The sequence below is a fragment of the Misgurnus anguillicaudatus genome, chromosome 8, assembly GCF_027580225.2.
Source record: "Misgurnus anguillicaudatus chromosome 8, ASM2758022v2, whole genome shotgun sequence".
NCBI lineage: Eukaryota > Metazoa > Chordata > Actinopteri > Cypriniformes > Cobitidae > Misgurnus > Misgurnus anguillicaudatus.
Window position 1 is genome coordinate 4,325,753 of NC_073344.2, and position 17,082 is coordinate 4,342,834.

At 37.0% G+C, this 17,082-nt stretch overlaps 1 protein-coding gene across 3 annotated transcripts in view; it reads left to right on the plus strand.

Moving 5' to 3' along the window:
* ryk (receptor like tyrosine kinase) overlaps positions 1-17,082 on the plus strand; it is an 83,217-nt gene that overhangs the window by 46,423 nt on the left and 19,712 nt on the right. For 2 of the 3 annotated variants that reach the window (XM_055212977.2, XM_073870146.1), the window contains exons 2-9: positions 725-846; positions 1,759-1,858; positions 4,804-4,935; positions 5,440-5,505; positions 5,601-5,742; positions 7,428-7,528; positions 10,438-10,521; positions 12,077-12,202. In XM_055212977.2, coding sequence (XP_055068952.2) covers positions 725-846; positions 1,759-1,858; positions 4,804-4,935; positions 5,440-5,505; positions 5,601-5,742; positions 7,428-7,528; positions 10,438-10,521; positions 12,077-12,202 — 873 coding nt within the window. The remainder of the gene's footprint in view (positions 1-724; positions 847-1,758; positions 1,859-4,803; positions 4,936-5,439; positions 5,506-5,600; positions 5,743-7,427; positions 7,529-10,437; positions 10,522-12,076; positions 12,203-17,082) is intronic. The other variant, XM_055212978.2, reaches the window with a different exon arrangement.

Below are 17,082 nucleotides of genomic sequence, written 5' to 3' on the forward strand. Positions count from 1 at the left end.
TTGGTTAGTACCCTTATTTTTATTAGGTTTAATTACACAGAATTCATGATAAATGAATGTATTTTATAAAATGTCATAAAACTGGGGCCCCCCTGGGGGGCCCGGACCCCAGTTTGAGAACCACTGCTTTACAATATAATACAGTGATATAACCAGGGGTACATGGTTTTACATGAAAGACTTTGCTTTGTTTAGCCTAAGGATTAAGACTGTCAAGTGGTTATAATTATATAACAATGACTTTGATTTTTTTCACCTTTATGCAGTCTGTTTCTTTAGAAACCATTGTAATTTAAGTAAAATGGGACACATTTCTGGTTTGTCCGGGGTTATTCAGGTACTTGAGGTGAAAAAAGGTGAGGATACATGTGATACACAAATAGATGCCGTAAAGATAGGCGCATATATATATATTTGGATGGATAAAGAGATGCATATTCCTCACCACACTGAAAGAGTGTATGTCTGTTTTATTTCTCTCTGGTATGATGTGTTGTGGCCATGGTATCTTTAAGCACCATAATGTATTTTCAAGTCCTGTAGAATTCATTAGGCCTAAATAGGCACATACGATATTTTGATGGTGAAATAGGAAGTTCATATGAGCACATAACTGCTGTCTCACTTGAGGAAGGAGGGGAGTGTGATTTGTAAAGCTATTTAACCATTTAAACTTGGTTTAAACTCGGTCCTGATCAGTTTTCCTATCTCTTTTTCTCTGCAGGTCTTGATGCCGAGCTATACTATGTGAGGGATGATGTGGTGAATCTTTATGCCCTGTCCTTCATTCTGCCTGTGCCCAGTGATACCAACAGCCTGCATTTCACTTGGCATTCCAGCAGCAAGGTTAACAGTATTCATAATTTTTATTACTTATGTTGCAATGTCTTGTCCTGTTTTCTGTGGGGTAGGGCTGAGTCATAGAAATCGTGTATTTATTATTTTCGTAAGTGGGACATTTGTGCCTCAGATGACAGGAAATTGTAACCAAATTGTAGCTAGTTACATTCTGAATGTTTGGTTAAAGAAAGGGTGTTGTGAGAAAGTTATTATCACGTATCACGCAATACTCTTCGGCAAGACATGCAATATAGGAAGACATTGGCACCACGCAATGCAATGTGGACACATGCTATACATTCTGCAGGGTCCATGTACTCTTTCATAACATTACATAAAGCAATAAAATAGCATTGTGCCAAAATTGTGTTTCCATTGCCCATATCTGAAAACTTTTAGGACAACTTTTTCCAACCCAACTTTGACTTTCTACATTCACCCAGAGAAGAAGCGTGCACTTGCTGAGAGATACTGCGTATAGCGTTGCCAAGTTCATGCGGCTACATTTCGGATTGTAGCCGAAATGTTTAAAACCGTTTTCTGCGGTTTGTTTTATTGTGTGGGATAAGGATGAAATGATTTAGTTCATTTAGTTATTGGTATGTGGGCTGTGAATGATCTTTAGGATGGTTTTGGGCTAGTTTTGAATGACTATTGGGCTGGTTTTATTACATGGATTATGCAACCCTGGCAGTGCCGGATAACTGCCAATTGCCAGATAAGACAAAAATTTGTGCTTGTAACTTAAACATAACCAATGTCATACTAAATATGTCACAGGTCACGGAAAGTTGAAGAAATTATTATTATGCATAATGACTTTACGGCACCTTTTATTGGGCCGCTGTGATATTCAGGAAATGTTTTGTTTATTCTACTATGCAAAATTAATCTTCCTCCTCCTACTTTTCTTCACAGGTGGATTACAGGTTGGGGTTTCAGGTAGAAAACACATCAGCCATGGATCAACCTCAGAGCAACATCTCTGCCCAGGGAGAGGTCCCTCGCAGCCGCTCGGGTGCGTGAAATAAACATCCTGCTCCGTTTTACAAAGATAGGTGTTCCTGTAACTCAGTTGGTAGAGCGTTACGTTAGCTGCACATAAGGGTTTTCCTTATAACTGCCATACTGATTAAAAGAGGTATAGCTTGAATGCATAATTTGCTTTGGATAAAAGCGTCTACCAAATGCGTTAGTTGCTGTCTATAACAATAAGTAAAAGAGCGGCTTTAGCTGTGGATGTTTTTGTTAATGTTTGTCATGCTGTTTAACAGGAATTGATCATATAGTAATGTTAAATGTAGGGCTGTGCCGCTAGACTATGATATCAGGGATCAACCTACTATAGTCAGATGTTTCGCTGATGCCTTTGATGATGCCATCTACATTACCGCATAACCTGCAGTTGAGACATTGGCATGCATTGCATGCTTTTTTTCACACGAGAGAGCTTGTAATGCAGGCGACTCAGACTTTCCTCGTGTGAGAGAGCTTGGTTGTAAGCAAAGATCGTTCCCGTTTCCATCCACGCACGTAATTTACAGCTAGGGCTGGGTACCGAATGTCGATACTTTTATGGTATCGAATGAAAAACTCCAAAACTTTGAGTATCGAAAAATTGTTTATCTTTCGGTGCCAAATTTCGATTCCAAAAGCAGCTTTGTCTGTGAAGCCTGTACTTCATGTATGTACCTAAAGCGCCGGCGATTGGCTGTCCACCACCACGTGAAGGGGAGGATTACTGAAAATACTCGCAGTCCAACTCACAGTCACCCAACACAAGTGTAGAAAGGATGCAATAAGAAAGTCTTTGTGACAGTTGTATAGCCAATTGAGTTAGCGCAAGTATGGCCGTGTTGTCTTCGTGAAGGGCACGTCAACCAAAACGGCGTTTCTCCTAAAGTGACGAGGGGTTTCAATTTAAATCATGCACGCAGCCTGTGTCTCTGCTTGTTTTACTCGCGCCTGGTTCCGCATGGCAAGGCTTTGCGCGCGCGTCTCCCACAAAGGTCTCGACAAGGTGTTTAAACTTGACCCACGCGCGCAGCTTGTGTCTCTCAATGCTTATGAAATACTCACGCCTGTCCCTCCACATCGCAAAGCCTTCATGCCCTCATCTCCCAAAATGGACGATGCGTTTAAACCTTTTTTTTACAGTCTATGGTCGCACACGCGCAGCCCAACACTCCTTACAAGCCTGACTCGTTATTTAAAACAAACTAAAATTCCATTTAACTGGTTTGCTAATTTCACTTGAATGAAATGACAATGAATGCATTATCTACTAATTTTAAAAATCCCAAATGTATTTAATATTTTGGTAATTATGAAGTTGAGTATTGTTTACAAAAAACAAACATGCATACAAATCTTCCCAGTAAAACTCAATCACCCATTTAAATATTTTAACTTTTTGTCAAAGTTGCAGCTATAATGAACCCACAAATACTGTTAGTCCAAGCTTAATACAATTTTACATTTCATAAAATACAGCAGTGTTAATTATAATCTTAGTTTCTTTATTTTTGTTTCCTTATTTTCATAAAAAAAACTGATAAGTGTGCTGGCGCACCCCTATTCAAAAACCACAACCAGTTTTATTAATGTTGCCCTGAGTGAGAAGTGTTACCAGAATTTGTTTTAATTAAGGTGAAAAATAAAATTTGTGTGTTTAATGTTTTTTTTAATGTTTCAATGGATTTTAAAACATATGGTATCGAAAAAAGTATCGTTAGGAACCGGTATCGAAATTGGCACCGGATTGAAAGATTTTAAACAATACCCAGCCCTATTTACAGCGCGAATGACTGTTTAAATTAATGACAATAATTTGCAGTAGTAGTTGATTCTGTGTGGTCCTTTAAAGGTTTCAGTCATGAGTAACTATGCTGCCAGCTGCTCTGGACACGTGCTCTAATGGAGTAATGGTTGCGGTCACATGGGTATTTTCTAGCTATGTTTGCCATTAAAGAAAACCTGTGTTTTTTAACCAATCCAGTGGGTTTTCAGATAAAATGAGTTTATATATAAGTTAATAACTTTTGCTTTGCCCCCTGATGATATTGTTTATTAGCGATCTCAAGCCGAAGGTATACTAAGGACATCCGCATATGCGCAACGTCCGCATGATGTCATTTTCGTCATCAGGAGGGTCCGTGCACCGCGCCCAAAAATTTACGACAGCGCATGCGCGTGGAAATTTTGAGACAGGACACTACACTACAAACAATTACACAAAGGAAATAGACACCATTTGCACGCAGACCATCGTCTTTTCATTTGTTTTCACTTCTTCTAAGAACAGAAAGCTGTGGAGCATTTTTGTCACCATAATGTTTGATTTCTGTTCTTTGTTTTCTTGTTGTTTGTTCTAAACTTTGTTTGCAGTGGTGGATCCGCTATACTTTTCTTCATCTATCCAAATTTTTTTATGTAAATATTCTAAATCAGAGCTGCCCTGATAGCCTGGTAGAGTAATAATTTGAATCAGAAATAATTTGAATTGCGTATTCATGTCCAACGCGGCCATCCGCGTGTAGCCGCGGGGAGTATACCTGTACATGGAAAGCTACACAGAGCCGAACATGGAAAAAAGAAATTTTTTTGTCTTACATATGGCCAAGCCGAACATGGAAAAAAGTAATTTTTTTGTCTTACATATGGCCAATAGCGGGCTTTCTTGACGATAGGTTGCGATTAGTTATAATTTTTATCATCATAGTTTAACATGCACATTGTGTGCTTTCACTCGCATAAGAGGGTTTGTGGGCTTCATTTTACCGGGAAAGAGCTTTAATGTGTGTTGATTCCTTCTCGCACGCACCTGAAGTTGTAATGCACTCTTGCTCTGACTTTTGCTTTAATTTCATATAATTCAAATGAGTAAAGTATTTACAACTTTACTCTACTATGTTTAATGCAAAAATGAGTGTGATCTCACTTGGTGTTTCTCTGTATGTTTAGTATTTAGAGTGGACCTGTTCTGTTCTGGTAAGGCCGATGGAGAGGCTGTGTTAACAGTGCAGTTGAACCTGACTACGCCAGCCAACAACTTTACAGTGCTCAACTTCAAACGCAGGAAAATGTGTTACCGAAGTAAGATTTTTTTTCTTTAGTCCGACAATCTGAGCGTATTAATTTTTCCAGTTCTTCTACAGCAAATCTGTTAGTTTTGCAGATTTGGCAGATCACTGTTTCTGGGGATGTAAAACTGACACACAAACAGAATAGTTACACAAGCTCTCTATCATATGCTTTCCCAGAGGAAATGGCCAATTAATTTATTATCTGCTTATTTAAAGCATATGTTTAGGTGTTGGATGTTTTTGTGTGCCCCCATTTTCCTCTCCCTTAGAAGAACTGGGTCAATTGTGTGTCTTACACTTTGATAGGAAGGAGTCAGATTTTTCTGCCTTGACAAATTGCCAAACTAAACCTATGTATGTATGTACCCAAATGTATGTACAATTCTAATTGTAATGAGTAATAATCTAAATAAATGCTCCTAAATGGAAAAATGTAATGTCCTTCAATAACACATTGCAAAATAATAATACTAAATTTTTATTGAATTTTTCCTCTTTTGGCTTTATTTCACAGGAATTGAGCAGCCAGAGCCCCCTAAAACTTTGCCCTTCCCAAACACAACCATACAAAGAATCGACCGTATGTATCTGCAGTCATTTAGGCTTTTAGTGAATACAGTTTTTATACTGAAGAAATGCTCTTGTAACATCTGCTGTTTTTCTTTTTGTCCTCAGCAAGCAGTTCGAATGCTCCTACCACATCCACACGTGTTTTCTACATCAGTGTCTGTGTGTGCTGCATCGTCATTTTCCTGGTGGCCATCATCCTTGCTGTGTTACACCTGCACAGCATGAAAAGAGTGGAAATGGATGACAGGTGTGTGTGTGTGTGTGTGTGTGTGTGTGTGTGTGTGTTCAGACTGTACTAAAACTGTCTGCTTGTTATCAATGGTCTTCTTGTTATAGTGGTCATAATGGCTGCCATGGGTGGCATCTTATCAGGTGTCACAAGTTTATTCCAAATTTGTTATCCGTTTGATTTCATTTCTGTCCTCATTCAATTAGATTTGTTACAAACCAGCTTAACTGAGTTTTTCCTTAAATTAAGTTTATCAATACAAAAAAACTGTCTGTTGCACCATTATGTAAGCGTGGTAGATCAGCTGTCCTTCAAAGCTTAAGAACATAGGCCCACTTATCTACTCCAATATTTCAATCTAAGAACTAGGACCTGTTCAGACGACTTTTACTGGTGCAAGGTCATTTTTGCTCCACAACCCAGGACGTGACCTAGTAAAGCCTAGAATTTAATAATAATGTTAATGAGTCCACAACATTATATCAGGATTGGGTCCAATGAGTTTCAGCAGGGGAAGTTAAAGCATTTTTAGGTGTTTAAGTGTTTAACCTTTGGACCTAGTGATTAATGACTTTAATTAGGCCAATTACACAGCACTTACACGGTTTCTCAATGCGCTGAAGTTCAGGGCCATCTAAAACCTTATACTTTTTAAAGATATAAAGGGAAGAAAATAGTATTTTTATAGAAAGGAATGTGTTTAAAGCTGAAAGCCTGGTCTGTTTCAGAACATAAAAATGTGTTTGTTTTCTATGGTTAGATATGGTTAGCTGAAATTTCTTTTAGCTGGTGCGTTTCCTTTAACACAAATAGTAGAGCATTTTGCAGCATAAAGGTATTTGGTTCAAACTTCAGAGAACATGCATACTGATAAAAGGTGGACTTTGTAATGCGCTGTAAGTTGCTTCGGATACATTTTCTGCCAAATGCATAAATGTAAACTGACCCTTTATTAAGCACCGCCTTAAATCCGTTACTGACAAATCCTACTATTGCAGCTGTTGCCATTTGCCATTTTATCAGATGTGCTTTTACCTTCTTTTATATACAGACACAAGTACCTAGAGAATATGCATGCTGTATTTATACATTATATTTCAATAAATCTTAACATATGCATGCATTTTAAAGAAACACGCTTAACAAGTACAAACCTCTTTATTTGCTTTAAGGTAAATTATTCTGCCCTACAAAGGCTAAGTGCAGTAACTACGCAAACACTGAAACTGAGAAAAATGCCCTTTTTTTACACCAGTCAGTCAAACATGTTACTGCAATTTTGGCACACACGTTTTTCTGAAATGCGACAAAATTGAACCAGGAGACTTTGTCACAAGACACAACAGATCTCACAAAGCCCATTTCAACTCAATTTTAACCAAATGCGTAGTTACTGTGCTTTGGGTTTGTAGTGCAGTATTGTTAATAACTTTTTTTTATTAACATATTATTCATAGTGGAGACTGTAGGGGTTGATGAGTTCATGTTGTCATTCATTTATCTGTAATAGATTAAATGTATCACATTGCTCTCTGTTTGTTTTTTGATGTGGTAGATGAAAAATGCTTTGCAACTTCATTTCAGCCCATGTTTAAGAATATTATCCATTTAATGTTCACAACAGTAAACCAAGGGGGGGGTGGAGCTAAACAAAGGGTTAATTTCCAAAAAGCAATCAATTTCCATCTGTACCTCACTTTCAGCGTTAGTGACAGTGGAAGCTCCCAGGGACTGTCTCAGCCTTCCACCCAGACCACCCAGTACCTGAGGGCAGACACCCCCAACAACGCTACACCTGTCACCAGTAAGACACATTGCAACCACACTATTTCCCCCTCACCTTTGACCTCAAATGTGCCACTCCCTCAAACATCCCAAACTATCATCATCATCATCCCACTTCCACTCTTGTTTTGAAATGGCCGAAAAGCATTCTCTTGAGCAGGAGATCTGCTACTTTGCACCGTAAGTAGGTTTAGAGCAGATAAACAACAAATGGGTTTTAGATTCCACACCTCTGGCTGTCTCATGGTTGTTCAGTTTACACCAAATGCACATTCCTTTGTAAACTAAGAAAATTGGTAACGAATGGTCGAATTAGCTAAAGTGGAATCAGAAGGTTGGAATAAACAGCCGCGTAAATTCCCATCTCCCCATTCACACTTTTCTCTTTCAATTTAGTATTGCCAGCGTAAATAGTTTTTACGTGATTTTTGTCTTCAGATAATTGTGTTAGGGTTAGGACATGGTGATGTAGCTAAAAATATTGCCATTTTAATATTTGTCAGCCTTTTGAAAAGAAAAATGCACTCAATTTAAGTTTAAATCAGAGATCATATTAAAACATCTCCTTAATACGATTATCCTCAGTAGTCACAAGGCAAGGAAAGATGGCAAAACTAGTTTCACACTTAATGAAACTTGTGGCCAAAAGGCAAGTTAAAGTTGTTCACAGTTGTTCAGTGTTCTGTTGCAAACCAAATCAGCGTTTAGGTTGCTGTCTTTGTTTTTTAAGTATGGCTTGCTTCTAAAAAGTCACCTCATGAATTTGATTTAAAGGCATACTCTTTTATTGTAGTGTGTAAATTTTACATTCCCCTCAAATGACATGATTGGTCTAAAAATATTTGCTATTTTCAGTTAAAGATAAAGAGGTGGGTTAATAACCTCCCCCAGTCTATTAGTGGAGTTGTTGTCGGGTTAATTTCACAACTTTTTACAGGGTCCGCAAATGTATTTGGAAACCACACTTTTAATGTATAAATTTCATTTTATAGTTTGCAAAGAAATTTCCATCTGCAAACAATTTTATAGCGCTTCTCAGAACAAGCAGCGCCTTTCTTAGCAGTAATTTTTGGCACAGTACTTTGACTATTTAAGGGATGCATAGTTCATCAAATGGGCTTTGTATGTTTGTTTTTTAGAAAGATTTTTTGTTAGTTTTTTATTAACAGTATATCCATTGTTTTATATAAAACTTTGAAACTAACATTTGTTTGGTATAATGTTATTCTTGAGGTGTACTAGTGCTATTTTTTAAAAACTAAAAGGTCTAATAATATTAGTATATTTTGAGGGTGGTTTAAGGATCCCCATATTTTTTAGATCTGCTATATTTAGCCAAAATAGGAAGAGTTTGGTTCCAAAACGCAATAAACGCTATTTAAAAAAAATTAGTTACTGCCAAAATCAGTATTATATCAGGTCAGTATTTAAAAGTAAATTCTTAATTTTACGCAAAAATACAATATCCGCTGTGTTATTCTGTCATCTTTTCTCACTTTTTCCCCAAAATGCAATAAATGTCACTCCTCCTTTTCTGCAGAATGCAATAAATCCGGTCCACAAATTACAGTGCACCATTCCATGCATTGTAAACAATGATGGCGACGCGTTGAATACACAGAATCCTAGTTTTCCTCATCTACTTTGTTCTTCGTGATCTTGGCAGCATCAAGCTTCTCTCATGCTAACACATTAACCCCAGGGTATCTTATGAAAAACTTTCCGTAATTTTACTCAAAGTCAACGAAAATTGAGCAGGACCAAAACATTTTACAGCTGATCGCTGTGAAAAATGTTAAGAGATGACGTCTCAAGTATAACCGCAGCAATGACTATATGACAATGTGTTTTGGTTTACACAGCTCATGAAAAACAAATGTGAGACAACTATAAGACAACTGAGACAACAATAAGCCTGAACATCAATGAAATCAATAAGAACATCAATGAAATCATTAAGACATAAAATATAGAAATATAATGAATAGTATAATAAAATATAGAAATATAATGAATAAATGAATGAATAAATGAAAAGACAATATAAATGAATAAAATATAGAAATAGACAATAATATATTGATAAAAATGATAATAATGAAATTTATAATAATAAAAATAATATTGAATAATCAAATAAACAATTATATGGATAACTAATGATTATAAAATTATAATGATGATTATGTAAATAAATGATTAAAAATAAACTAAAAAACACAATTTAAACATTCTGCATGTGAGGGTCTAAGGTAGGATCCTTCATGGTCATTAATGTTTATTTTTTTAATCAGTGTATACCACTGTTCAACTAAAGGAATATAACATGGCAAAGAGGAATGCACATTTATATGTTGATTTAATGGATATATTTTTTTGAAGAAAAAAAAACTTGTCATGGATTTATTGCATTTTGTGGAAAAAATAATCATTTTTTTATAATAAATCTTTGAAAATCAAATTCTGGATTTAATTTTTTATGTTTTTATAACCTAAAGATGCTATATGAAAGTTTGTAACAGAAAATTGTGGTTTTCATCTTGTCACTTTCTTGGTATAGAAAACAAGTTTTTACTGAAATTTGTCAAAATGGATTTATTGCATTTTGGAACCAAACTCTTCATATCTTGCTGACCCATATGTCTTTCAAAGAAAATACTATTGTATTATCAGTGCTGTTTGTTGGTAGAGATAATCGTGTTGCGCAGACTGTACTGTATACTCATGTTGTGTGTATCGCCTCCTAGTGGTCATAAATGCTCAGTGCACTGTGATTAGCTTTATGTTACTTGTTGTCTTGTCACCCTTGATCCTTTTGTGTGGAATAGCTTAGGCACCACCCACCTGCCATGACTGTCCATCCTTCATCCATCTCTCTCTCCCTTTTTCTTTTTTCTCTCACCCTGTCCTTTGTCCACCCTCTGTCAGATGCTCAAACTGGCTCTGCTCCCATGCTCCAGCTTGCAGGCGCCTCCTTCCCTCACCCCGGCGCTCCCTCGCACGAAACCAAAAGTAAGTTCTGTGTGGCAGATAAAGAGGGCAACACGAAATCGTAACATAAACGCATTCACTCTGAACCTGTTTACATTACCATCATCACCATTGTTCCTATTGATCTCTTTACTGAACTTGATCATGTATTCACATTGTATTACAATGGAGCATATCACAAATACATATTCATCTGCTTCATAAGTCATAAAACATCAAAGGGATTAGTTTATTAATTATATTTGAAATAGTGCATCTTTACTGTCAAATCATGCTATTAGTATTCCATTAGAGAAATGAAATGCTCTCCTAAATATACGGATTACATACAATGTTACAGTAAAAGATTTTGTGGGATTTACAGCTTTTTACGTTTGATATGATGCATAATACGATCATTTTTAGGTGCTTAAACAAAAAGCAGTGTTTTGATATTAAGTCAATTTCAGAATGATTTTATGTTAATTATTTATCTTTAACCACACCCACTTGAATAAAGGCACTTTTGTCCATATTAACTAGAAAAGGGACGTGTGTAAGTGTGTGTAAGTGTGTGTAAGTGTGTGTAATGTTTTAATTCATCCACTGTACATTTAAAAAACAATATAGTTTTAGTTGTCATTTTTGCAATTCCTCAAACTACCACATGGGGGCAGCATGATGCACACAAGTGTGAGCTGAAATATTTAGTTAAATTAAATCATTGCTCTGTGCATCTTTCAGCAATAAAACACTGACTGGCTGTTTTGTCAGTGAACTGAACTAGAAATATTTCTGCATTTTGTCTCGCACTTATTAAACTGTATTGTATGATTAATAATGTAATATTTTTTTTACCAAAGAGCAGTCTTAAAATTTAAGTGAGCATAGACAGGTTAACTTGACACTGGCATTGTAAGCGTAGACAGGTTAACTTGACACTGGCATTAGCAAACCACTGACATTTTAATGTAATGGCTCAACAGGTTTTCTCTGATAATTATTCACTACAAAGAATGTCCACGGTGTGTTTCAGATCACTGCTTTTGAAACCAGTTAACGCTTGACTTAAGATTTAATATGAAATAAAAACAACTCCAATATAAATGTTTAGATTTGTGGGAAGAATACAAATCTAAAAACAAGTTGCCACAACATGTGCATGCAAGCGATACAGAACGTTTCAGTCTGGTTACATTATGTGCTGGCATTTATGTACTTGTGTGATTTGTTTTTTTTCTGCCTTGTGTATTTTAAAGAAAGCTGCAGCTAAATTACATAATGAAATCTCCATCTTCTGTAAACATTTAACACAATTGACTTGGTTACACACCGAAACATGTTATGCAAGAATGGCATTGCAGTGTTTGCTTTAGACAAAGCTGTAGTTTATATTCAATGAATGATTGTGTAAAGTCTTCCAGTTTTTTTAAATAACATTATAATCTATTATAGTCTATTCATATCCAGTTGGGAAAAGTGCATGTATACTGTATTAACACATGAAACATAGTAGCTTCACCTTTAAATTCTGTATAGTCTTTTAGAATGGCTGCCCAACTTATTTTTATAAATTAATGTTTACATGTTATTTCAGGTTACCCCTCTCTGCGGATAGAGAAGAATGACTTAAGGAGCGTATCACTCCTTGAGGCCAAGGCGAAAGTCAAAGACATTGCCATCTCCCGAGAGAGAGTAACACTCAGAGACGTCTTGCATGAAGGTATTTACTTCTGAACAACTCATCCTGTGCCATGTGCACATAGAAGCCACAGCATGGAAATAAGTACTGTGTGCTGTTGAAAGCATGGTTTTCTCAGTACTCATTGTTTTTTTTTTGTACTTGCATTTTCTTTGCGAAGTACTGAATTTCCTTGAAAACCGTGTTCATCTGAAATTGCAACACGGTGAACACGCGTCACTTGGCTGAGGTTAGAAACATTTCCTCCTGCAAAATAATTTTCTTAGATCACTCTAGAGCTGCACTCCAGCGGGACATCTGCACTCAAGTACTTAATTGGAGCCCAGAGATGCTCTCTATACTGGGCCTTGTGCCAACACAACGTCAGGTCTACAGAGAGGATGTTAAAACACATTTGCTGTGATGCATATACATACCCGTTCTTTAAAAACTTGCGCCACTTGACTTACATTCTTGTAAAATCTCTGCCATATTATTTCCTCTTTAAAGCTGCTTTTTTTCCATCAGTGAGACTTGAATCGTGTACATCTAGGCACACACTTTATGCAAATTTTTTATTGGGAATTATTGTGTTGTCTTTATCTTAGGTTCACTGCCAAGTCAGCAGTTAATCTAATTACACCAAGGGAAAGCATTTTATTAGACATTTTGGGGGGAACCTTAGATTAATCCCTTTAGAGAGTCATTTGCGTTGTTTGTTTTATGATCAGCTTAATGATGTTTTGCCCCAAGCACACATTTCAGAGTTCGCGATAATTACTTTATCGACTTATCGCACGATTAATAAACATGACCTTGTGATTTTTGAAGAGGTGATATATTGCCATAGTGTTTACATGCGTGTTTGTTTGCATAAAAATGAATATCACATGCATTTTATTCTGGGACTAGGGATGGCGAACACAAAAAAATGTCTTGATTGACCAGCGAGCCTCATTAGCTGGTTGAAACCGGTTAACCAATTAGTTTAAAATATGCTACGCTGTTTGAAATAACAGCCATTTCAAGCCATGCCTGCAACTGTCGTATCTCTCTGTCGCTTTGCCTCCCGCTCACACACACAATGCCCCCGCGCCTTCCCTCCACCCCATGTCACTTTTTTAAAATTCCCTACAGCGCGAAACATGAGTCCCGCAAACGCTGCGCAGAGGAGCTTGTATGTAATCGGAGGACAAATGGCTCCTTCGTTTCGAAATGGTTTGGGTACAAGGTGATCGCGTTGAAAATAAAGGCGTTTGTATAGCGTTAGAAGCTCATTTGAAACATTGCCGTGGCTCATTTAAGAAAATGACAGCTCCGAAGATACGCCGGAAGACACTTCGGATACTCCGAAGATACCCAAGTTTGAGGTAGTGCTAACAATAATAAAGAAAGAGGATGATCATCATCACCTCATCTGTTACTACTGAAATGTAGATGTAATGCACTCTAAAAACAAAACGGTGCTGTATAGCACCAAAAGTGGTTCTTTGCTCGTGGTCATGGAAGAACCGTTTTTGGTGCCATATAGCACCAGTGAAGCACCTGTGTAGAACCATATAGTGCTATGTAGAACCATATTTGGTGCTATAGTGGTTCTATATGGCACCTGTGTGGTTCTGCACAGGTGCTTCACTGGTGCCTCGCCGGTGCTATATGGCACTGGAAACGGTTCTTCTGTGATTACGATCCAGGGCAACAGTTTTGGTTCTATATAGCACCGTTTGTTTTTTTAGAGTGTGTATTTCCAAATCTAACACCATCTTATGCGGAATGTTGCCTAATAGACTGCAACACGATAAAACCAATGGATTAAACAGGCACCTTCAGAATGCTTAAAAGACACACCAGCCAAGGCAGGTCTAACTTACTGTGTGCCTTCTAATAACAGACAGAACAACTCTTTTGTATAATTAATATTATTATTTTATTTTATTTTTTTCAAAAAGACAAGTGTCAACTTCTGTTAAGGGCAACATGGACGATGCAATGCTCTGCTGATGCGAGCCGCGAGAAAGCCTCTTGTCTGTTCTAGAAAGAATGCCGCAAAGATATTTAATGCTAATGTATAAGTTTGATTCATTTATGATGACGTGGGTGTGTTCTAGTTAACAATGCAATGCAAGCGAACGCGCCGTGCCGGTGCCTCCATGTCACGGTTATTATATTGTCTGCTATATTTGCTTTTTATTTATTTAATACATGCAATTGTTTGAAACGTTTATTCAAATTAAAATACAATTTATACAAAACGAAATTCACTTTAAAGAAAGGCTTTTCTTGATATGGTCAACCATCAGTCATCGGTTAACATCCCTATCTGGGACTAGGATAAGGATAAGCCCTGTCCAGAAAACTGCCCCCTAGTGTTTAGATTTGAGGTGTTCAACACTAGCTATATAAACATTACTATACCTTTTATAATGTTTTTATGTTTTTCTTACATTTCAATGTCATAAAATAAAAATAATTAAAAGTTTTCGTTTAAAGAGGGGATGTACTTGCATTATTATGCTGTTTTATTTTCATTAATCAGTGACATAAAATTGTCTTAAAAAGACTTGATTATCAGCATTGTTTCTGGGGCGATTAACCAACTTATGAAAAGTAGCAGGCCTACCTAATGCTATGTGGTAAATGCATGGACTAAAAATTCACTTCATCTGTAGATCAATGCAGACTTGGCCAAACTTTTTAATGCTTGCCTTGGCCTTGCTGGAAACCACAGAACAAACCCCAGAACACAAACCAACTTACAGATGTTTGTGTCATTAAACCAAATATGACGTTAGATAGCTGAGAAGAAAGAAACAGCACGTGTTAAGCTGCAGGGCCTTAAATGAAACATATTTGGTCGGTGCTATATAAATCTTTGTAGAGCAGAAAAAACACTTGTGCTGCTGGAGAAGAGCACGCATATATCAGACACTTGCACTAAAGGAGCAGAAAGCATTTTATTTTGTAAGTGATACCACAAATTCATGTTATGATTTTTGCAAGGTGTTAATGATGAGTCTAACTGTAAACACATAAATGCTGCTGTGACCCCCGTGTGATTGCGCTGCTGAAGGATAACACCAATGACTTTTGGCATTTATTGGTTGGGCGCATACCAGTTTACAAACAAACAATTGGATGCCAGTCTCATTAAAATGCTGATCAGCATTCATGAGTTGATTAGCAGTGACTATTTATGGTTAAAAACAGGTAGGGATGCTCCAATCGATCGGCCGATAATGCATGCTATGCTTCTCAATGAATTACGGCGAAATGCCGCTACATCCAAAAGCCAGGGGGCGCTCTCGTGCAGAAACTCAGAATGCGCTGTAGACGAAGAACAATACACACGCAGCAATGATGACACGCAGCTCCAGGAAATGTCTTAAGGATATATTTATATAGCTGTTCTTCAAATCTTTTCAGGTATTTTCATGATAATAAAGAATATGTTTAATAAGTTTAACGAGTGTTGCTTTTTCAAATGCATGTTATAAACGACTCAAACTAACAGTGATTTTAGATAGATAAGGACTTACTGATCAAAAGCTGTAGTACATGAAATAGCTGTGAATAAGATCGGCCGTCCGATTCAGAATAGTGATCGGACACGTATTTTTAATGGAGATTGGCATTGATCGGAGCATCCCTAAAAACAGGTGTGTACAAGATGGCATCTGAGGCTGATTCGCATAAGCACACTTGCAGGTGATCTGTGATTTTGTGAAGGGCAAGCTTAAAAATGTTTAAGGCTTAAAACACCCTTTTTTGGTGATAATTTTATGTTCGCTCTTGGTTTGTGCGTGTGTGCGCTATTCTAGGTGAAGTGCCCATATATGGACTTCCACTGTACTTCTAGCACTGTTGATTCTACCATTGTTGATTATTGGTCTAAACCAAAATTACAAATCTTTCAAGCACATCTCTGGATGATGCGTTGGCCTGCTTCTCCGGGAAAATTACCTATTAAAGAAATAATGCAAGATTGTTACGTTAGAATCTATCAGTCTAAAAAACTTGTATGAACCATTGCAAAGTGCATTCGGCACAGAAATACTCCAATGATATGTCCAACTGCTTTTTTGACACTTTGCCTATGCTTAGCCTGAAAAAAATCGAACTCTTTAGCAGTGTTAATGAGTCAGAATGCAAGAAATTTCATTAAACCCCCTGCTTTAAATTTTAGAATGTTTTGCTTGCAGTTTTTTGGCAAAACTTAAACAAGTATTAAAGTCATGTTCCTATTAAGAAAACCCCTAAACCTCCGTCACAAGTGACAGTGCAGTACTGTCCCACACTTAACCAACTTAATAATCACAAACTACTTGTGAACTGTGACCGAAACACGTAACTGAAACCTAACAGTTTGCACAATCTGTAATGCAACGCTTTTCATGTCATTTTTTATGTAAGTTCTGCATTGTGACCAACAAACCCGCTGTTTACCGGAAACTTCTTTTTTGTTCAGTATTTTTGCCTTATGTCAATACTTGTGTTAGTCATTATTTCAAGGTTAGTTGAAGCTCTGCTCTTTCTAGATGACTTATGGAACCAGGAACATGTCAAGATCATACATTACCCCAAAATAAAATATAACTGTAGCAGCACCATAACGTACATCGTAGTACTTTAAAGACCTTTCATTTTCCTAAAATATGCATGTATTTGTATCAATGCATCTTATAATATGCATGAATATATTAACATTGATGCTTGTGGTGTGGCTGGACTAAATTCATGCAGACACACAAGGGTTAAACCAAGTCTCTACTTCTGCAAGCTGACATAAGAGAAAACATGTTTTAACAAGCATGGTGGCAAGAGTGAGGAAAGACAATCAGATAGAAGAGATGCCGGAGTCTTAGACGATATGGTATTGACGTCTAGCATTTATATCACTTCCCAAAATACAGCGCTTACTGAGG